General features: G+C 39.3%; 1 protein-coding gene across 2 annotated transcripts; it reads left to right on the top strand.

Moving 5' to 3' along the window:
• Positions 1 to 452: 452 nt before the first annotated feature.
• Positions 453 to 22,472, top strand: gabrb2a (gamma-aminobutyric acid type A receptor subunit beta2a). Of its 2 annotated transcripts, XM_072438789.1 has the most exons (10): positions 453 to 632; positions 776 to 876; positions 1,246 to 1,313; positions 11,275 to 11,495; positions 15,757 to 15,839; positions 17,421 to 17,558; positions 17,760 to 17,912; positions 18,810 to 19,054; positions 19,498 to 19,638; positions 20,569 to 22,472. In XM_072438789.1, exons 1-10 carry the CDS (start codon positions 559 to 561, stop codon positions 20,923 to 20,925), a joined length of 1,581 nt encoding a protein of 526 aa, XP_072294890.1. In that variant the 5' UTR covers positions 453 to 558; the 3' UTR covers positions 20,926 to 22,472. The 2 variants fall into 2 exon arrangements, with proteins under 2 accessions (XP_072294890.1, XP_072294882.1); XM_072438781.1 differs by lacking the exon at positions 19,498 to 19,638 and having other exon boundaries at positions 454 to 632.
• The last annotated feature ends 243 nt before the right edge of the window (positions 22,473 to 22,715 follow it).

Raw genomic sequence — 22,715 nt, forward strand, 5'->3', positions numbered from 1 at the left:
CAGCTCCTACTCCTTGTAGCATCAAAAATCTGAGAAACTACACTTTGGTTGTGTTTTCCGTTGATTCTTTTGGATTTCTACGCGCTGTATTCATCTGCCAACAGAGTATTGTAGCCATGTGGTATGTTTAAAATGCATTAGATGAAGTTGAAAATTGTGTGTGTGTGTTGGTTTGGTTCTGATAGGAAGCATCAAATAAAAAAAAAGTTTACTACCCTATTGGACCCAGCCTGTAACTACACTCAGCTGAAGACAACACTTGTTTGACCTTGTAAAAAAATCTTCCCACCCCTGTAACGTTCACACACAGCAAATAAACGCCTGAATGCCACAGTTGTTTCTCGCAGAGGCCTTGTTTCTTCATCACGCACAGCCACTTGTCCCTTTAATATTTTTCACTGCAATGGAAACTGCTCATCCACCGTCGTCAGCCTCTACTCTTTGATCTTGGGCACTCTGCACGCATGCGCCCCTCATTGGCTCCTCTGCGCTGTCTGGAGTAAGTTGGATGCGCGCTCTCCTCACTCGCATCCCGACACCATCTCAGAAACTGTTGCGATGGGGAGGATCAGGAAAAAACACTTTGGGATTTTGACTTTTTCGTTATTAGTGACATTCGTCTGGGCGCAAAGGTAAGGTGTTTTGTTTGTGTTTCTTTTCCCCCCTCCTCGCTCGCGTCTCCTTCTTTGGATGTCATGTAGCCTCTGTTTTAACGCGTGCTTGGCATATGATATTAATAGGAGCTTTTGCGTTACACCGCTTCTTTCCTCCGCAGCACCAAGGACCTCAAAGATCCAAGCAATATGCCTCTGGTAAAAGAAACAGTGGACAGACTGATGAAGGGATACGACATTCGGTTGAGACCAGATTTTGGAGGTAAAAAAATGCAAACGAGTGTCGTGTTTTCACGCCGCTGTGACGTGCAATACATGTTTAATGAATCGCAAAATCTGTTTTTAATTTGCATAATCATCAGTCCAGGAGATGAACGATGAATGCATAATTCATTTGATGAGGCGATAAGACAGGCTTTTAACTTGATCGATCCGGCTCATCGCGGTTTCATTATTTCTCTCAAAAGTCAACAGTGGCGACATTAAAGCTCTTGTGCGTGATGAAACCCCAGCTTTTGCGAGCTGGAGCGGTCCCCCCATTACGCTTGTAGGCGGAAGGTTGAGAATTGTGTAAAAATGAGAAATATTCATGCGTTATTTCTCTTGTATTAACGTATCCTTGTCCTCACAGGTGCACCGGTGGCAGTGGGAATGAATATTGACATCTCCAGCATAGACATGGTTTCTGAAGTCAACATGGTAGGTTTTTTTTTTTTTTTTTTCTTCATTTCATTGCTGTTGACTGACTTTTAGTCCTAGGCTACAATGTTGGGAGGATAGCCTACCGCGAGTTGTTGCATATTATGAATATTTTACTGGGCTAAAAATGTTGCCAGCTTGGTTACCCATCCATCCATCCATCCATCCAGCTCTTTCTTGCGCCTGCTCTCTCATTTCATCCTCCCCTTTCCTCCACACACATCAACGCCATCCACGTCTCCTGTCTCCTCCACTCGCCTTTCCCTTCTCCCTCTTCTTTCCCCCTCTCACAGCCCCGGCATTTGCAGGTCTGGTGTGGTGTGTTGCCACTGCATTTGGAATTCAAAACACACAGTCACTGGCGCACTCTCTGTCGGACGCACCAGCCTCGGCTCCGTGTGCGTGCGCTCCTGCCTCTCGCGCGCGCTCAGGTCGTGGTCGTGGCGCGGCGTTGTTGTCGGTGTGATGTTGTGCACGGGTTTTTCACGTATCAGGAGAAGGAGTGAGCACCAAAAGGGGTTATTGTGTATCTATTCACCAAGTTGTTTGCAGCGCCTAATCATCTGCTCGTTGTGACGCCGGTTTTAAGGGCGTACAATTAAGGCCCATCCATGGGTTTCAGACTTGAGGACCGTTTTACGTTTTCAAAACACAATGTAATGTATATTAAATGAGCAAAAGTCCTCAAAATGGCGCCTGTAAAGAAGAAATCCAAGAATAAAGAAGTATTATGGAGTAGCTACTTAACACAACACTGTGGGTGGACCAGACAACAAACGTCTTGTGGAAAAAGTCCAGATAATAATGGTAGATATTGCCTAATGTTGGCACTTTGCAGCACGTAACTGGCTATTGTTTTATTCATTTGTTACAGTGTATTGTTTCTAGAGTATTTAGTCAATTTGTTTGGGGGTAGTATTAGTATTATTATCATTATTATCATCATTATTATCATTATTACTATTATATTTATGAGCATTGATAGAGCAATCGTTTATTTCTTTCTTTTCTATATTATTCTGTGCCGCACTCTGGAAATGTTTCAGTTTATAAAATGTGCTATAAATAAATAAGGTGGATTGGATACAGTGAGTTATAGACGGTTTGGTTGAAATGATAATGCTATACAACCCACAATGAATAACCCATAATATAAAGTATACAATGTAACCATAACCCATGCCCCTGTCCAGGGTGCACATAAAGTCCCTGGGATAGGCTCCAGTCATCTGCGACCCCTAATGAGAACAAGTGGTAGAAGATTAATAAAAAAAATATACATTTCTAATTATAGGGTTGCTACATGTTCACAACCACTTAGACTGTGTTATTGTTGTATTTATTTGTACATATCATTTCAGCAAATTATGTAGCATTTAATCAACCGTAAATATATGGATTGCGCCTCATTATGACCCATAGCCTTGTCAACTTTTTGGAACAACTGGCACCTAATAGATGCAGACACCTTAAACAGACATTTTCCCAAATATATCATGATGATTGTTCTGAGTGAGAAAAGAAGAGCCTTTCCATGAAACACTTGAGAACACTTTCAGATATTATAGTGTTGAAAACAGCTTTTATTTAGATGATTGAAGATGTCTTTTCTCTTAATACTACCTGTTTTTATGATGATGTCTCCAAGAACAAAGTGGATTTTGGTTTGATTTTGAGCCAGCTGGGCCTGTTTAGTCCTCAGCTTTTTGCTGTTGCAGACTTTCTAACAGCCCCAAAATGCATCTGTCTGTGGGAGTTTGCTTTGGATGCTATGATGGCAGGAGCTTATCCTTTGATGGAAATTATTTATTTTGGTATTGAGGATGCGACCAGAACGGAAGCGCCTCAGGGGTCCACAGAGATTTGAAATAGAAACCCCTCACTCCATTTCACATCTCTCTCCTCCTTTCTCCTCTACTCCATCCTCTGTCCCTCCCACCACTTTGACCGATGCCTGGTTCAGGCTCTGGACTCCATGTAATACACTTCTGCCTTCCTCCAAAGGGTTATCTTACTAAGGAAGAACTAGGCATCTCGACAATCATTCATCTGGAAAAAACACAGCTTCATGCATTTGTGTGTGTGTCGCAAAACTGCAAACAGTGAATGGCGTTTGACGTCATGCCGTTCCCTGTGGTTATGGGAGTATTCTTCTCCCCTATTTCTCAGAAAAAACTTCTCCTTTAAGATCTCTGTCTCTCAAGTGCATTTAGATCAAAGTTGTAAAAATCCCTGCACCTCAGAAGGCTTTTCTTCCTTGTTGCTTTATGACTAAAATAACAAGTCGGAAACTCCTCTTCCCCTTGGTTGACGTCAATGTTTTGATACAAAAATAAGACCAAATTGATTTCTTGAAAATCAATAATATGCTTGAGCTGTGGGATCACGAGGACGGAGTCTGTGACCTGTGCTTGGAGCTGGGCAGCTTTGATGTATCTCATCAAGAGCACTGCACTTTTAAGATTAAAGGCATGAGAAAGAAAACAACACCAACTGATGAAGAAGAGACTGGAGGAAGGGGAAGGTCATTGAGATCAATATCACACAGTGAACCATTCAACATAGCTTCAAAATATGACATTTTAGCCCCAAAAGCAAGATGTCCTTAGACCTGATACAAACATTCTTTGGTGGGCACCCATTCTTTCCTAATACATGTCTCTTAACTTCGCTGGTATTCTCTCAAAGGCGACTTTCCTTGATCCTCAGTAGTTTGGTTTTGCCTGCCCCAGTTGAAAGTGAAAATGCTGAATCACTTTTGGTTCTTCTCGCATGATCCACTGTGATGGCCTGTTGAGGCTCAAAGGTCAGCCATGTAGTCAGGCCATAAAGTGTGCAGGTCAGTCATCCTCGGCGGCATGACATTACAAATGTGCTATTTTCAGAGGCTAGTGTCCTCTGAGTGCAAGGTGTGACCACACGTCCAGCTGGGTGGGCCTCACTGACCCTCGTGTGTTAATAAGTCTGCCTTTGCTCCATCACTGTTGCTCACACGTTCAACAGTTGAAACAGAATTTCCATAATGATGTTTGTTTGTTGCTGAAATCACAGATCCAAGAACTGAACCCAGTTATGGTGCATTAAAAGTGTTGTGCATAAACCCGGTGCAGCAGTTGAGTCTGTTGTCTGCTGCATAACATTATCTGCAATGTGCACCTTCCATATGCGCTGTTTAGCTACAAAATGTTCTCTCAAATACAGAGGCCAGTAAATGAAAATTTCCCCTCCTCGTCTCTCCTTCTCTTGTGCTCCTTAATTACATGTAAAGTACCTGGGGTTGGTAGTTGTGAGGAGGCGCTGCTCAAGATATAATACTGCTCTCTGAATGTTAATTAGCTGACTATGAATTAAAAGATTTAAACAAATCAGCTGTGGTGGCTTCTGGGACGGAGGGATTAGTGGGGCGTGAGCATTGCCTTTATTATGATCATTATTCTGACATGCTGTGAGTAAGGGGATCTGGCCCTTTCACACCGAGGGGCTAAAGCTGCGAGGACAACCTGTCTTTGGCTGTAAATTAGCGCCCATTTTGATATTGTGTGTCCAAACTGATGCTGTTCCACTTTATTTTCAGCTTGTGGAAAATAAGCTTGTGTTATTTTTACTCAGTGTTACCATGACAACAGAGCCTTTTTCACATTCTGGGGAAGTCAAGGAAAGCAGATACAGCCTCCTTTTCCTAGGACTTACTAAACTGTGCTCACTACTATTAACCTCAAGTCCTTCTAATTGTTTTAATCCAAACGGTTGTAATACATTGTTAGTAATTGTCATTGAATGTTTATTCTTGACTGACCAGAGCAAAACCGTAGCCCACTTTCATATTCTGCATAACACACAACTTTATTTATTGATGAAAACACATTTCCGATCAAATAGGCTAAAGTCTGATTTGGATAATCAAATATAGAGATAACAACAGTTGTAATTTACTTTAAAAAGTAATGCATATTTGATAGCCTATACAAACATTTCAGGAAGGACATCTTAAGAGTTGTAATTATTATCATAATTTAGATGGAAAATAGGCTCAATACTTAATATTATTAAAAATATCACTCACTTTTTTCTAGTTTCTAGTAGGTCTTTTTTTTGCATTATGCATTTTGTAGTAGTTTGGTTTTTAATAATATTCAGGTGGACTTCAGGGCCAAAAGCAGGTTATTCATTATAATGTAATAACAAAATGGATACTGATCTTAAAACGAGCATACATGTAATTACACCACAAGAACACTGCATGGAGATTTTTTTTTCATTAAAGCTGCACTATAAGATCATTTCAACAGGCTCTCTGGTTCCATGACCGGTTTGCCTTGGAGCTGGAGGCCAATCCTAACAACTGTTTTCATAATAGATATAATTTAAATCATATCCGAATCATACTTTGTAATCATAAAGCCAATCTTAGCCCTTCACAAAAAGACATTTAGTAATTCCAAGTTTTTGGCGTTTGGAGAAGTGGCTAAAGCTAAAATAAAGGCCAGTTTATCATCACTTATTTCACTTCTTAGCACCTCTATGCCACATTTTAATTTCCTCTAATGTAATGTGAATTGGTAAACAGAAAACACCTGATGCTCACATTTGTTTTGCTAAGCATGTTGGCTCAATATATGAGTTATCATCATTAGAAATACGGAGGTTTATCACACGATAAAATCAGAGTTTGGTAAGACATTTTTATTTTCTGTTAATATCTGCTTTTTGCCACCTGCATAGCTCCTCTTTAGCAAAAGCAGACCCCTTTGGAAGGTCTAGCTCCAGGGTCCACTTCAGACCCATCAAACGGCCCAGTATGGTTCATTTAAGACAGTGAAAACACTTTTAAATCGTGTCGATCTCCAAAGCAAACCAAAAGAAACACGGCTCATGTCACTTTCCTGCTGGAGGGTTCATTACCTGCTTGTCTTCATGGAGTTATTACTGCTTTGCCTGGAATGTTACACAATATGGCATTAAACATTATTATCTTGCATTTATTCAATTTCAGGTGTTCTGTTGTCATGCCTCTCCACAGATCTGACCTGCAACTCGGCCTATTCTTCTTCCCTTCAAGGAGATATAAGTTTAATGCCACATTATGGAACATTCTAGGCAAAGAAATAACATCTCTATAGAGACAAGCAGGTGGCAGACCCTCCACCAGAAAAGCTACATAGGGCCTCTTTGAATGTTTGGTTTTAGGACCTAAAAAGCCTATGATATAAATAAGATAAGAAGATGAGGTTTGACTGTGATTGTGACTTTTTAATAAACTAAGTCTGCTGTGTAGAATTTGTCTGCCCATTCACACTTAATTTGATGATCTATTTTAGCTGATATGTCACTATCTGTAATTATTAACACTTACCCTTGCAACTGTCCCTCAAGGCAACACATTAGTGGCAGGCAATGCATCACTTCTTCCTAATTATTGTTTTTGTCTGGAAAACAAAGAAAAGGCATGTTACATTGCAGTAAGTTATCTAACTGCAGGCATTTTAATGTGTTAAAGACCGCCCTAATAATTCTGTCAGGCTCTTTACTCACTCACAATGAGCTATTGAAAAAATGTCCATAAAGCATCCATGTTGTCATGTTACATCGCTCAGAGCACCACTTTTCTTCAGATCAGTAAAATTGAATGTGTAGTCAAAATTAAACCCTTGTTTCACTTGTCAATGGGCTGCCTATGTCCATGTGACTAAAACTGAAGAAACCATCTGCATTAAGATCACTTACCTTCTTTTTTTTGGTGATTTATGGTGGTTGGTATCCATAAAAATGTAACATTACCGCCACCTACTGTAATTGTATGGCTTCAAAGTACAATATGTGTTTTATGCTATACCATCAAATAAAAATTAAATTATATAAATGTCTTTATTTCATTTTTGTTTGACGGTATAGCAAAAAAAAAACACACACACACATATATATATATATGCAAGAAAACGTTTCTCCTAAATGTAACCGTACATTCCTTTCCTAATAGGGTTTGTTTGGTTGGTTGTCCTATATTCAGACTTAACAGATTTCACTGCTATATCTTTCTCCTAATTTTACTTTATTCTCTAGAGTTCTTCTTGAACATCTCCTTGACAGAGCACACATTTGGGGTCTACACCCATCACCATACTCGATTCATCACTGCAAAAAGTGTCTCCACAATGTCCACATATCCTCAAAGGCCCCTTCTTAAATGTTCTTATTCTGTAACAAACATGATGTAAATGCACTCTGTCTGGAAGCTTGACACAACAAGACTGATGTACTCCTGCTTCTCCCCATTCACCAAATGCAACAACCTGTTAACACCACACACACCATCTACAACATACACAAATCCACCCAAATTCAGTGACAATGGTACACCACTAATCACTCCCTTTGTCAATATTCTTTTGAAACAGTTCGATCTGCAATGCTTTATCCATTTGTTGTTTAGACTCAATCACCACCAGGCCAGTTCTAGTGACCCTCACCGACCTCACATCGCTGACTTTACTTCCAATGACCCTCCAATTGGCCTTGTCTCTAAAAATTAAATTTTCGATCATCCTAACCTCAAAACTTTCATCCTCCTCCAGACCTTGCAAGCTTTTAGTATTCTGTCCCTTTCCATCTTTTTGAATTTCGCTCCCTTCTTCACTCTCCGAGTCCATGTCCGCCATCTTCCCTTTCCTCTTCTTCTGCTGCTCAGGAAAATTAGCCTGCTAATGCTAACGTTTTTTTACAAGCACACGTTGCATAGCCTGACAAGTCAAATTATAATGTCCATTCAAAATGGACATGGAAAAAGATATTAGCTGCAGCAAGTACAAATAACGTGGTAAGAATAAAATATGAACCACCAGTTACTAGGTAGTAGTCAGGAGCTCGGATGGGAAATGACAAGGAAGAAAATACGGGGCCTCAGATGTGCCTATCCAGCTAAAAAGATAAAGATAAAATAGCACACCAAAGTTTAGACAAAAGTACCTGTGTAATAGGCCAGGGCTTCCCGAACTTTTCAGGCCAGGATCCCCAACATTTTAAGATTTAAAACACTTAAAATGTCGTTTAATTGTTTTATTCTTATAAGTTTTTGTTATCTGACCCAATTTTCCTAAAACTATTTTCAATTAAATGAGAGATTAAATACAGATTGCAACATTACATCTTCATCTTGTGACCCCCGAGGGGTCCCATCCCCCACTTTGGGAACCATTGTAATAGGCTATTCAGACAAGGGCAAATCAATTAATCAAATAAGTTTATTTATCTCTGAGGGGCAGTAGAAACACATAGAAAAGAAAACAAGAACATGTAATGACTCGAAAACAAAACAAAAATGAAAAGGTTGATAAGTTGCCATTATAGAACGGTGCTGGGCCTGTTAGCTTCCTCCTGCTGTGTCTGCGCTGTGTATGGTTGATGTCGTTGTAATGGAGTTCGTGTAACTTCTGTAGCCTGTCACATTCTTCAGAAGAAACACCAACATTCAGCCTGTCACTGTCAGCTCTAAATGGGGCTTTGTTTGACTTAAACCATGTCCAGATTTTCAACCTGAGAGTGCACACGAGGCTCAGTCAAGAGTTTTCTCTGAGTATCGCACATGAAATCATCTTTAGCAGTGATTTTATCTAGTTGATTTGGCACATGAGTTACTTTGGATGCCCTTCCCTACACAGCAAACATCATTTAACCAGGCTTTGGGACCTACACTTACTGGAAACACGCTTTTGGTAAAATAGTAAAATTCCTTTATTATTAAATTACGTCTAAGGTAATAAAAACAACAACCTGATAAATTAAATATGGGGCAGTCTGTCTGTGAGTAATGTGCAACTGCTCTTAATCTTTTATTTGGAATGTTTTTATTATTATTATTATTCGATACATTACATCACATTATTCATCCTTTGAAGACATATATTACAACACATGAAATTACTCAACTTTTGCTTATTCGGTTAATAAAAAAGAATACTATACATCGGTAAAGGGAGCAGTACTTAGTGTCCGTGTGTAATGTCCAAACATGGAAGAGCAGGGCCATCTGTGCGGCTGTAATTACACTTCCACAGTTCGCCAGGAGGCAGCGTGCAGACCCAGGTGTCGTATGCAGAGGAGGTGTGCCTCAGAAAACACACGCACACATTTTAAATCAAAGCATGCGCGGTTAATGTGGGCTCAGTGAATTGAACACTTCAAAATGTGGAAATGTTCTCGACAATTCTCGTGCAGACCCAATTAGATGCTTCATATACTGTATGTTTCGAACGGTTGAAGAGAAGTAAGCAATTCTAATCCAATTTACTTTTTTAATTTACTTCCTTTTGATGCAGGAGCTGTTCCCTGAGTCGTAGCCAATCAGCATTAGGGCATGTGAGTAAACGAGTGGTGCATTTGAATTGAGGGAGAAGGACTACAAAGTTTAAGTACTTGGCCCCTTCTGTGTCTCTTTGTATTTACAGAGAAAAGGGCAGCACAATATGTTACAAAATGATTCTTTTCACACTGTTAGTTGAAAGTATTATCACAGGTAACACTGGGGTATTCCATTTCACAGAGATGTTTTGTTAAAAAAAATAAAAATGTGTGACATAAAATACTGCACGCAAGATGTTCTAGTCAAGACGTTTTTTGTCTTCACAATAAATTCCAATTCAACCTTATTTTGGATGATTTAGTCTTGGATAAGTTTTGAGTTTGACTATTAATGATTGATGTTTTAAATTGACTGAGCTTGAAATATCACAATTAGAGGTTGGCAATGTTGTGAAAAACAGTATTCAATTTTGGAGTATTCCAGTGATCATCCGAAAATAATTTCACAATCTATCAGAAATGTGCCTGATTAGTTGACACATTTTGTGATTTTTTTTGTTATTGTAAACGTTATACATGATTAGGGATGTCAAGATGATTCGGTTAATCAATACTCGTGATTATTCAGGTCACAATCTCATCGTAAGTACCAAAAAATAATTATATGATAAGTATTTTTTGTAGAAATAGACCTAAATGTAATTAGTTTATTTTATCTGGCTGTTTTTGTCACATTTAACTTTATTTTGTCTTTAAAAAAGTTACATTTTGTACAGCTGCTCACAAACTTGAAGAATAGTTAGAACACGGGAATGAAAGAAAGATTTCCCTGTTGTTTGGTCACAGTCTCAATAATCATGACTGATTGTTTAATCATGATGTTTTTTCACATAATAATCGACATCCTGACATCCCTATACCTTATCATAGCAACACAGCATTAAAATATTGATTGGATATTGATTTATAGATAAGGTTGTTGAATATACAATTGCATCGATAAAGTCATAGCAAACATTTCTCATTGCACAGCTTTTGTTGCCTGTTGCTTTCTATGACATGCGCTCTTCATAAGAGAAAGTCTAAACACAGCTCAATGCAGACTGAGAGAAAGCTGAGCGGTGGAGAAGAACCTCTTTTAAGAAGTGGCCGTCCCAACTTGACATTTCTCTACGGAAAATAATCAACATGGCGGGAGCTCATGTATTTTTAGCCGCCCTTTTTATGCAATGTTTCAGTTGGGCATATTGCATGCAGCCATGATGGTTAAGAATGCTTACTCCAAATTATATTAAACTGCATTTATATTATTTTTACATTAGAATGTGCTGCTCCATTGTAATTATTTTTGCATCTTATTGATTTTTGCAGTTGATCCTTCTGCAGTTCTGTGTTTAAAAGTGTGTGGGTGTTTAGAAGTGTGAGTGAAATTGAAAAAAAAAAAAAAACATTAAAAAAGGGAGAACAACATATTGTAGAAAGTATAACTTGCAGAGATCTCAACTATCTTACCGGTACATCCTATTATCGTAGTTACATATGAATATCAGCACCCATAATCTTTTCACAAAATACTATTTTATGACCCACTGTACATGAGTTTGGAAACATTTGTGATTGGTGAGAAGTTCTGAACTAATGTCCTTTTTGTTGTTGTTTTTTCTAGGACTACACACTGACAATGTACTTCCAGCAAGCTTGGCGGGATAAGCGTCTGTCCTACTCTGAAATTGCCTACAACTTGACCCTGGATAACAGAGTGGCAGACCAGCTCTGGGTCCCAGACACCTACTTCCTCAATGACAAAAAGTCTTTTGTCCACGGCGTGACGGTCAAAAACAGGATGATCCGGCTGCATCCTGACGGCACGGTGCTGTACGGACTCAGGTGAGCTCATCATACTTCAGCTCATGCAGAGTTCAAGAAACATCAATACTAAGCCTCCATTTTGACTTCTCTGTCTTCTGTCTCAGCCTTTATCGATGCTGTATTATAGACACACTTTCTAACCTATAATGTTGAACTATATCTAGAACTCAGAACTATTCTTTAAGTTAAAATGTGTTGAGAACTGATCCAATAATTATTAAGTGGTGGATGAAGCAAATTAAACATGTTTTATTGGCTGCAAAATGTATGTGTTCACAATGCTACTCTTTCAAATCCCTTGATTATCATCAATCTGAATAATTGATGGGTTGATCAATAATAAAGTAGGCTGGTACAAAAGCAAAGTGACTGACATTGTGCGCGATAGTTGGACTCGTCAAGAAGACACGCTTTGTGGACTGTGATTCCTCTGAGGAGGCTGTATTCATAATTGATAAGTGCTAATCAATAATGCAGTGATTTAATACAAATACTGAATCAGTTTTTGTACTGATGTGGCAGATTTGGCCGCACAGGTTAGCACTGCTTGTCCATCAACACTGCTGCTTCTGCTGCTGGATATGTCACACAATAGTGTTGTTTTAAAATATTTCTGTCGTCAGTCCCTTAGACGCATTGTTTTAAAAATATAAGCATCTGCAATACACAATGGTTATTCATGTTTTACATTTAGCTGAAAAGTGTGAATTAATCTTCACACATGGTGATGTATGACATCTGTGAAATAAAGCTCTAGTGAATGTGAGGGAGTAGGGAGTTGTTTCCTCCTGTCTGTTTTTCTTTTTGATGCAGGTGCCTCCTTTTTTGGTTCGTGTCTTGTTTTTTTGCACATGCAGGAAAGCTGAGGTCAGAGTGGACTCTGAGGAACATCATGACTGTTTGTCAGGTTCAACTCGGGTTATTCATTAGCAGCACATCAGTTTAGTTGCGAGCTACATTTTTAGCAATGATAAAACATTGTTGATTCAAAATAGTTGTACTTAGAGATAACTATTAGAAATGGACCGAAAACTTTTTTCTACATGCTTTTCTACATGCTTGCCCTTTCACCACAGAACCTCATAATGATGCTGAATGATGTGTTGTTTGGTAGCTATAGCAGGCAGCACCCTAAGCTCTAGTATGAGTGGGCTTCTGGCCTGTGTGTGGTTTTGTGTTCGTGGGTGGGTGTTATTTTGGTGGAACATGCAGAGGAGGGATAGCTAGGTTGTTGTTTGCTCAATTCTCCCTGGATGTAGTGCTTCCCAATCCGACCTAACTCCAGTCTTCAATTACCATCACCAGGAGAATTCGAAAATTACAATAGCGCTCCCGAGTGTCACTTTGGGGCTGGATTTAACTGTAGGGGAGATGTTTTCTGATCTAATTACACTCTTAAAATGCTCTGGCAATAACATGCAGTTAAAAGTACGCACAAGGCTTGAAGTAAAGGTTTTGTATCTATGCATGTCGCTTCACTTAAGGCATAAAAGAAAGAGACATCACAAGGTCAGACTTCATTCAAAATGGAGAAATGATTAGGATTCTCCCTCCCAACATCGTTTTAGCTCCTATACTCTCACCCTGTGAATATTATAACTCATTTTGTGTAGGACATATCCTTGTGCAATATAAGCGAACGTCCTTTTTTGTCAAGGAGAGGAGCATTCTTCTTTGCAACTCGATAGTTGATATTGTGTGGCCAGAGGAATCTGTTGAGTTTGAAGTGTGGATTTTTAAGAAGCCTGTTGGTCAATAATATCAATAATAATATTTAAACATCCTGATTTTGCTGTGGTTGTTTGTATGCCAGTATTTTTAAAACATTGCTATCAGTCCAGGTTGTCAAAAAATGTATGTTCAGATATTAAAATGGATACTGAAAAATGTGAGCTTCAAATCAATGAATTGACTAATCGTACAAAATAATAGCAGTTGTATTTAGATAATCATAATCTGGACTATACAGACTCTAAAACACATACAAAAATAAGACCTTTTATAACAACACATTATTGAATGAAAATTTAAAAAAATGATTTAAATGAATTCTGATTTTCATTAATGATACACATGAATAATATGTTATCTTCTGTCACCATATTTCAGCATTTATTTAGTTAAAAATGTATTTTAAGTTGTTCATTGTTTGACTAGTCGACTACTAAAATCTCATTAGTTCCAGCCATTTATCAAAGTGGTACTATACGGCACGGGAGGAAAATTGATTCTTTTATCATGTCGGAAAATCTATGTATTTTGTATCATTTTGTTGCAAAAAAATCATAATGAAAACATCTCTATTTTTCCTAGTATCAAAATTGAGTCTGAAATGTTAGTATCTTGACAACAGTTTAATGAATTAGATGTAATTCATGTAGACATTTTCTTGGCAAGTAAACCAACCATAAATGAGTTTTTGCTAAATCCACTTTCTGTAGTGGATGTAGCTTCTCGATCTTCATTTAGTTGATTGTGTGTATGAAAATGTATGCTGTCGTGTTAATTACAGGGAATGCTTTATAACCTGCTCGTGGTAATGTCTCCCTCGGCCTCTGGTTTGTGGCTGTGACGCTGCCTGGAAATGAGATTGTGTCTGGGAGTTTGTGCTGCTTATGTTATGTCCGTAAACAAGGTCATTTAAAATGAAGGTGCACGGGCTGCCTGAGGGGGTCCACAAACACACACAAACTGCATGGGCCAGACTCAACAGTTAAGGCAGGGTAAAAAAACAAAAAAAAAAAAAACATCCTTTTTTAGAACTCAAGTCATATTAGTCAGTACGCAGAACAAATGTAGCGTGTTTGAATGTGCGTGATCTGGTGGAGCGTGGCCTCTCCTCCGGCTGGTTGGTCCGACAGCCGGGTTCGGGCTGACTCTCGTGAGGAGGAGACCAGTCTGCTCTTTTGCTCTAGATGCTGTGCTGTGGAGACGGAGCAAAGACAGAGAGGGAATCCTGCACAGACAGGCTCCCATTTTGTTGTATTTGGCATGTATTTATTAATTGTGAGGCTAGAGGTAGCACATATCACACATGATCAGTGATGCGGAGTCTATCCTCAGACAAAAAACCCTGAGACTTCTGATGATGATGTAGGTGGGCTATAAATAGGCCGTTATTTTTACTCCTGTCATTTTGGCCTCATTTCCGCTTTTCCCTTGTGCTTCCTCTGCCACCAACATGATTTTGCGCTGAGGATGGTAATGATGGTGAGTGATGAGTGAGTGGCTGGTGTGCACATCTCAGTAAATTGTGGCCATAAAGGGATGATAAACTAGGACAAAAATGAGCGTCCTGGGTTAATCCCCAATGCCCCATGGCTCTGCTAACTGGCTCTTACATAAAAGCCCAGAGAAAAGGAAGCAGACAGTGGAAGAGGAACACTGTCTCAACATCTCAGAAAATCCCAAACTTGTCGGCCTTGGCCCAGGAGGGAGTCCAGTATAAAAATATATAAAATCAACATTATTTACTGACAACGCACATCAAGTTAGATTACTAAAGCTGTTTGGAAATTGTGGTTGGTAAATGAGTCTGGGTTTTTGTTTGCTGGAGTTGGTCAAAGCTTTTGATTGAATTTATATTTATTCAACTTTGCTTCTGGAAGTATGGACAGAAATAAAGCTCAACAGTTTTTTTATAGAGGAATCAAATCAACTTTATTATTGTCCAGAGACAGCGTGCCATGAGTCAGATACTTAATATGACAACCATAGACTCTATACGCTATATAAAACCCAGATGTTATTCCAACTCAATATCTTTAATTTATATTGCAATTTTACACAGCTAAATCTATATGCTGCCCATATGGTAAAGCTGTTGTCAAAGTAAGTCTTTATCTACAGACTTGAATGGCACTATTATTTTTTTAATGCATTTTTATGAATTAGAGGAGGTTGTACCTCATTGTCTGTCCAGGATCAGAAAGCTTCTGGGGTTTGGTACGAGCGGGTGCCAGTCTTTCTCAGCTTTTGCAAACTGGTCATAAGGAGTATAAAGCGTGGCTCTCTTAGTGTCAGACATGTCTACCTCTATTTTTGTCTCTCTTTATTAAAGAATAATGTGTCTGAAAGCTGAACTCATTACCTTATGTAACTGACCTGTGTCCTGTTCATGCACATATCAAGAAAACTGTTATTTTTATTGTTTAACTTAAATCAACTCTTTGTATTTGTTTTAGAAAAGTGCAATTTATTTCAAGGGGGTGCAACAAATATTTTTCTTTAGGTTCAATAGTTTCTCACTAATTGGTTTTGTTTTCTATTAATGTTTCAGGATCACAACAACTGCTGCCTGCATGATGGACCTGAGACGATATCCTCTGGATGAACAAAACTGCACTCTGGAGATTGAAAGCTGTAAGTGTCGTGATTCCAGACAACAAGCAATGACACTTGTCACAGATGCCACAAAAATAGTTTCAAGAATCTAGGAGCCCACTGGCAGCGAGGCAGTAAACAGGTTTATAATCTGCACATAAAATGCTGAGAAAGGTTGATGAGATATGGGGAGATGCACATCAAGAGGAACATCACTAATGGCTCAGTGACTGATAACATCCAGCCTAATTAATTCAGCTGCAGCTGCAGAAGCTTCCCCGGGCTTTAGGAGCCTGATTAGTCCAGAGTTTGTGGCTGTGCTGACAGTGGAGGCACAGCCGCCATGTTTGTATGGAGTAAAGAGCTAATTTAACACATATTTTGGAATGGAGGAGTTTCTAATACGAGAGAAAGGAATAGAGCAAGATCCCTGCTGGAATTGTGGAAATAAATGCAGTTACGCACCAGTGTAGGACCACATCTTTCTGGGTAATAGTGTTGCAGCCTTTCCTTCACTTCTGCTCCTGAGCGTTCACGCTTGCACATTCTCATTTTTTGACGACTTTCTACTATCTTCCTCTAAATCACTAAATCCGCCTTTCTTAGTAGCACCACAATATAAATATAGTCATATCACACACTCAACTCAGTTTTGATCACCAGGGTCTATCTCAAATGGATTAACTGGCAACGGTTTTAATGCTACAGTCACTCCATGCCAGAGCATGCTATTTTATTCACACTAATGAGCCTAGAGAATTCGCACATCCCTTGATAAACTCAATGCATTTTTAACAGACACAAGTCTTAAAACCTCACTTCTAGATACATCTCCAGCTCAACACAAATTGCTGGTCATACAAGATGCACTGTACTGGCTCATTAACATTTTAAAATATGATGTTCCCTGAAGTACTCTTCAGTGTGTTATAATGAATCTATGGAGCGACAGTGGTGTTCGTCCTCGGATCTATTCACGTCCCGACATAAACATCATTGGTAGAGCGGTCAGATCGATTGAGTCACAGTGGATCCCAGTGCCCTCAAGTGAATATCATGGTGCACTTAACCTTGAAGGTAGAAAAAAGTATATAGAACCACATTTAGGTGTGATTTTCTTTTATTGATACCTGAGTCCAGTTCAGTTTAGTTTATTAAATACATTTTATGTTTATATTGTCTCTGTATTTAAAAGCCAGTAGGTCTGCTCATATTATCAATTAAATGACTGTTGTACATAGAAACAGAGATGATTTTTTATCAAAATGAAACATGTAAATGTAATTACACATTTCTTTATTGGTCACTTTTCTCTGGTTAGAGCAAGAGGCTCAGAACTGCTCTGGTCAGAATCTTCACTCATACAGTGGCTCAAACTGCACTTTACTAATGTATAAAAAAAACACTTCTTTGGCTTGATCTAAACATGAATGGCTGGGCACCATCTCAGCCTAAGTTTTTTGTTTCCTTTGTGATTGTGAACTTTCCCTAGAGTTATATCATCAGCTCTAATGTAGTGCTAACAACAAATCTATAAACATGTTATAACAAAATAAGATTAGATAAAGGCAAGTTTGTGTAGGATAAATGTCCCTAATTGCTTCTGATTATTTTCTGCAGATGGCTACACCACAGATGACATTGAGTTTTACTGGCGAGGTGGAGAGGGCGCAGTGTCAGGGGTTGACAGAATAGAACTCCCTCAGTTTTCTATTGTCGACTACAAACTGATCTCCAAAAATGTGGTATTCTCCACGGGTAAGTCACACAAGACTGCTTTGTCTCTGGTTGCAATGCTTGTAGAAAGAAATTTGTATAAATAAATCTCAGACTTTTTCAATTCTAATTCAGTGAAATAGGTTAGTTATATATTTTATGAGATCTAATGTCAGGGAATATACAGTTTTTGTCTGGCGTCACTGAGGATTTTCTATTTCTGCTGCACTTCTTCTCTTTTAGGTTCCTACCCCCGCCTGTCCCTCAGCTTCAAACTCAAGAGGAACATCGGTTACTTCATCTTACAGACATACATGCCTTCCATCCTGATTACCATCCTCTCCTGGGTCTCCTTCTGGATCAACTACGATGCCTCCGCTGCCAGAGTAGCCCTGGGTGAGAGTGCCTCACCACTTCTTAACAGCGGCACAGGGAAATAAGCTCTGAGCTTGATGATTACTGCCCTGTTTAACATACATTAGCAGCTTTACACCAATCAGCTCCATTGCCATGTGCTATTGTATGATGTTGTCTGGGCATTTTCCCCATTAGCTCAAAGCATGTGAGTGATAGCAGTCTGTGATAGCCTGCCTGCTAAATATCTTATTTGGAGATGACTATGTATGCGTGACTCATGTAGAGCAGAACTTGACCTTGAAGTGCACTGTCTTCCTCTGTGCCAGTCTCGCTGCCTCTCTTTGGCTGAACAGGACGTCTTGTAGAATCATTCTGAAACCACAAAATGATATAACAATGGTTGTGCTGGCCGTAGATTTAACATCTATATCTACAAACTGTGACTAGAAGGTCGAAGCAACAGAGCAAACGACTTTCAGCCTTCTGTGTATTGCTCTTGTCACACTCCATTTGTTTTGTGAAGTTGGACACTTGCGGGTCGGCGTTTCAGATACTGTATTCAAAGGGTAACGTGATTTAAAGATGCACCGCCTCTCAGTGTCCTGAGCCGAATGGGAGGCACAATGACAAATGGAGCCTGGTGGCGTCTGGCTTATTTTTAAAACCTGTGAATATAACCGAATGCAGAATGTACATGCAAATGACTAATGATTATGTGATGTTTAACACTGGTCAAACTTAACAGGTGAAATGTGTCATGACTAATATCAGATGTCACAAACATTAGTTTTTATATTTTCTATCATAGCCTCATTCAATTCAATGTACTGTAATAATGTATTGCCAAATATTAAATGTTAGATTTGGACTAGATGTGGTGAAGGTGTTGATAAATGTAGCTATTGTGGTAAAACGCTCGTTGCCTGTGCCCTCCAGGGATCACCACGGTGCTGACCATGACCACCATCAACACTCACCTGCGGGAGACGCTGCCTAAGATCCCCTATGTGAAAGCCATTGACATGTACCTGATGGGCTGCTTTGTGTTTGTCTTCCTGGCCCTGTTGGAGTATGCATTTGTCAACTACATCTTCTTCGGCCAAGGCCCACAGCGACAGAAGAAAGCGGCTGAGAAAGCTGCTTTGGCCAATAATGAAAAACTACGACCCGACCCAAACAAGGTACTAACTGTATGTGTGCCGCAGCAGCAAGTCTCAAAGTAATTGTGCCATCATTTACTGTGTGTGTTTCTGTGGAGCGAAGACTTCTCTCAAGGTCAATGTCAGGCTGTGATCAATGCTATGTCCTCTTTACTCCTCCAGCTCTCGGATACTTTCTGGTTAAGCTCTGTGTCAACAACAGCTGAATGAAATATGTTTAAAAGCCTCTTCCAAGCTGAATGCAGAAGCTGTGTCTGGCTTGTCCTTTATGTTCATATTTCTATGTTTTTCAAAGGGCAAAGCGCCTTGAAAAATTCACTCTGGTACCAGTGACAACTATTTAATTTTTATTCGGCTGCTTAAGGTAGCACGAACAAGAGATTCGTAAAAAAACACCCTTTCCTTCTGAGTGTGGCAAGCTACGATTTCCCCTAAGTAACAGTGCTGATTTTGTATGCTTGCAGTGGCTGGTGGGAAATGTAGTTCAGAGAGATGATGCTCTGTATGCCAGAATGAAACAGAAGGAAATTGACGCATATGACTCGATGTGGGATCCCATCTTTATGGACGATGCCGCATTAGGACTAGGCGAGCAAAGAAATAAGGTACTGGAGGTTTTGAAAGTCAAAACTAACAATGTCATCAATCTGAGTCAACCCAGATCAGAGGAAAATGCTGTAGTTTCTGTGCATTTCTTTGATTTTTATAGATTTTAAGGCGACCATCACTCCCACCATTGTGTTTTTCCCTTTTCTTGGTTTTCTCTTCATGCATTTCCCTGACAAACCTGGCTTTGGCAGTTTGATTTCTGCAGGCATTAACTAAACCTTAAGTCAGCCTTAAATTTCCAATATCTCATTTTATAGATCTAACTTTGAAGACAAAATTTTGAGCCAAAGTTTAAAAAAGGGTTAGAAATCCTTTTTTAGTCTGTTGAATAGGGGCTTTGAGGGATATGAAATGATAAGTTCTATTTACAGGGGAAATTGGACTTTGTAAGGTCCTTAGATGTCAGGCTATGGATGAAGAAATGTTGCTCTGAATTCACTTCCCACAACGTCTTTTCCCAACCTGCCCCAAACCGTAGCCTCTACTTCATTTTACCAAAGTGCTTACTATTCTTTCAGCCTTCTCCTGTCACATTTTCCTTTGCTTTCTCTTTATTTCTTCAGTTCGTCTTGTGAGTAGACAGAATTTTAACCACACTTTGGGTTGAAATTCTGAGACAGCAATAAAGACCTAGTGTGTGGAGTGCGTTGTGCTTATCCAAGAATGTTATGTCATAGTCTTGTGGTTGTATTATCACTCAGATATTGATTGACAAATGAATGTACAATGTTAAAAATGCTTATGATTTTATTCAGTGTAAGATGTAGAATTTTGGCTCATTTGCATTACCCATTTAAGCTCCATACGTTTACAAAATAAACTGATACTCTGTAGAATAGATTATAGTTTGCATCATTTTAGCTCCTGCCATAAACCTCTTGACAGTCACCTCTCATGGCTGCCCCTCTCTCTGTACCTCCACGCAGATGACGCCCGACGATAACCTCCTTTTCGGGACTCTGGAGATGAAGAATGAAATGGGCGGAGCTGGAGACCTATCCCGAGGCCTGGGTGCGCCGGGAGACCCACGCAACACCATGATGGCATACGACGCCTCCTCACTGATGTACCGCCGGGCAGCCATGGCTCGCCAGAACTATGGCCACAGCGCCCTGGAGCGGCACGCCCAAAAGAAATCCCGCCTACGGAGACGGGCCTCCCAACTCAAGGTCAACATCCCCGACCTCTCCGATGTGAACTCTATCGACAAGTGGTCCAGAATGATCTTCCCCACCGTCTTTTCCTTCTTTAACGTGGTCTACTGGCTCTACTATGTTCATTAAAACCACAGGAGACTAGCACTCATGTTGAGGGCTCCCAAAGAAGGGGGTACGAAAGGGGGATACTTCAGGGAGGAGAGCGTGGTGTGTGAGAGAGAATGAGAATTTTAAAAAACAGTGCACCAACTTTTTAGCTGGTTCATTTCAGAAAAATGATGAGAGACTTTTTGGATGGACTCCAGCAGCACCCAACACAAGTCAGCACTGACTCTTTCAGGAAATGGGAAACACCTTATAATGACTAAAATAACACAAAAAGAAGTTTTAAAAGGAACAGAAACGGTGCCTGTTCAGAAATTTCAATCTATCACTAATATTTGTCATTTATAGCTTACTCTGTGGATCAAAATATTTATGCTTGTGTTTGCATATACTTTAAAGATTTGTTTTGTTTAGTATCTATTTACTTCGTAGCCGAGCTGTCTGCATCCAGGAAAGCTTTATCAATGATTTAAATGAGCCATCCTTGATAGTCTATTTTCCTATAATTACTGTATATCAAAAACATCCTTTAAAAAGCATGCTTGCGTTTGTTTTCATTTGCATATCAGCCATGGTTTAAAAAAATTGTGAAAAACCTTTCTGTTTTACTCGGTAGCTAATTCTGTCAGACTAAAATGTGCCAGTTATTTTTGCAGTTATGGCTCACATGGTCAAAACAGCCAGTGTGGAAACAACGCTGGATAACATCACGGGGCTACATTTTCTGTGGACAATCCTACAAGGCTTTTAAGCTCTCTTGGCTTCCTTGTTTTTTGAAGGAACCAAGAGTGCAACTGTGGACGCTGATGCTTTGGCCATCTTTCTTTTATGCTTTTTTTTGCTGTGCCGGCAGAATCCATCTCACCACATGTTTTTTGAAAGAAAACCAGAGACTCTTTAAACTTTCTGCCATTGTGTGAAGAGGCGGAGGGTGGCTTTAAATGACGTAAGCTTGATTGGAAAAGATGCATTTTTATTGCTGCATAAATATGGCAATCCACAACATCATCATTATCAGTAGACTTGAATGACAGTATGATGCGTTTCATTGTGACTAGGTTTCTGTTTGAAAAATGTAGATACAAAACATAAATCATGTTTAAAGAAAAAGATGATTCATTTTTATAAAACAATATTCACATACATGTAAATATGAATTTATCCTATTTAAATGGGTCTCTGTTGTTTTTGCAGTTGAATTACAGTTCAAAATGCTCCACTGAAACAAAGAAGAAAAAAAGCAGTTTAACAAAAGAAAACATGATTCACAACTTTGCAGACTGTGTTTTTTGGACTTTTTCGTTTCTTTTTAACAGACTCATAAAACATCTACTTTGCTGAAGCTAAAGCACTTCCAGACAACAGTGACTTAAGGGTCAAAGACACGATTTAACCCTGTGATCCAGGCATTTAAGTCAGGCATAATATTTTGTACAAATTTTCTTGTAAATTCCAATTGTAATATTTCATAATGACTGTAAATATCTTGTGTAATGATTGTCAGCAAATATGAAGATGTAATCTTAATCAAATTAAAACTGGATTCAGTCTATCACTTCAAAAAACAAGAGTGCATGAGGTTTTCTGTCTCCTCATGACTGATTGAGTGACTGTGAGTGCGGGAATAACTAAAGGCAACGCCGCGAATGAGAGAAGCAAATGTAGGGGTAACTGGACAGGATACTGCGGGTTAGGGCCTATAGTTAGAATAATGGATGAGAGGCAGTGCAGCTCCGGCCTGAACTGAAAACTGGCCTCTGCCTTGGGGAACATTAACTCACACAACCATTGATATGAAGGCACTCAGCGGC

The sequence above is a fragment of the Eucyclogobius newberryi genome, unplaced genomic scaffold (assembly GCF_026437365.1).
Source record: "Eucyclogobius newberryi isolate DKJ021-1_F unplaced genomic scaffold, fEucNew1.0.hap1 SCAF_11, whole genome shotgun sequence".
Taxonomy (NCBI): domain Eukaryota; kingdom Metazoa; phylum Chordata; class Actinopteri; order Gobiiformes; family Gobiidae; genus Eucyclogobius; species Eucyclogobius newberryi.

Excerpts from the sequence above, each read along its gene's own strand:
- gabrb2a (XM_072438789.1), top strand. The coding sequence starts at position 559 with ATGGGGAGGATCAGGAAAAAACACTTTGGGATTTTGACTTTTTCGTTA. Across the intron at positions 633-775 it reads ACATTCGTCTGGGCGCAAAG|CACCAAGGACCTCAAAGATC; the intron begins GTAAGGTGTTTT and ends TTTCCTCCGCAG. Across the intron at positions 11,496-15,756 it reads ACGGTGCTGTACGGACTCAG|GATCACAACAACTGCTGCCT; the intron begins GTGAGCTCATCA and ends TTAATGTTTCAG.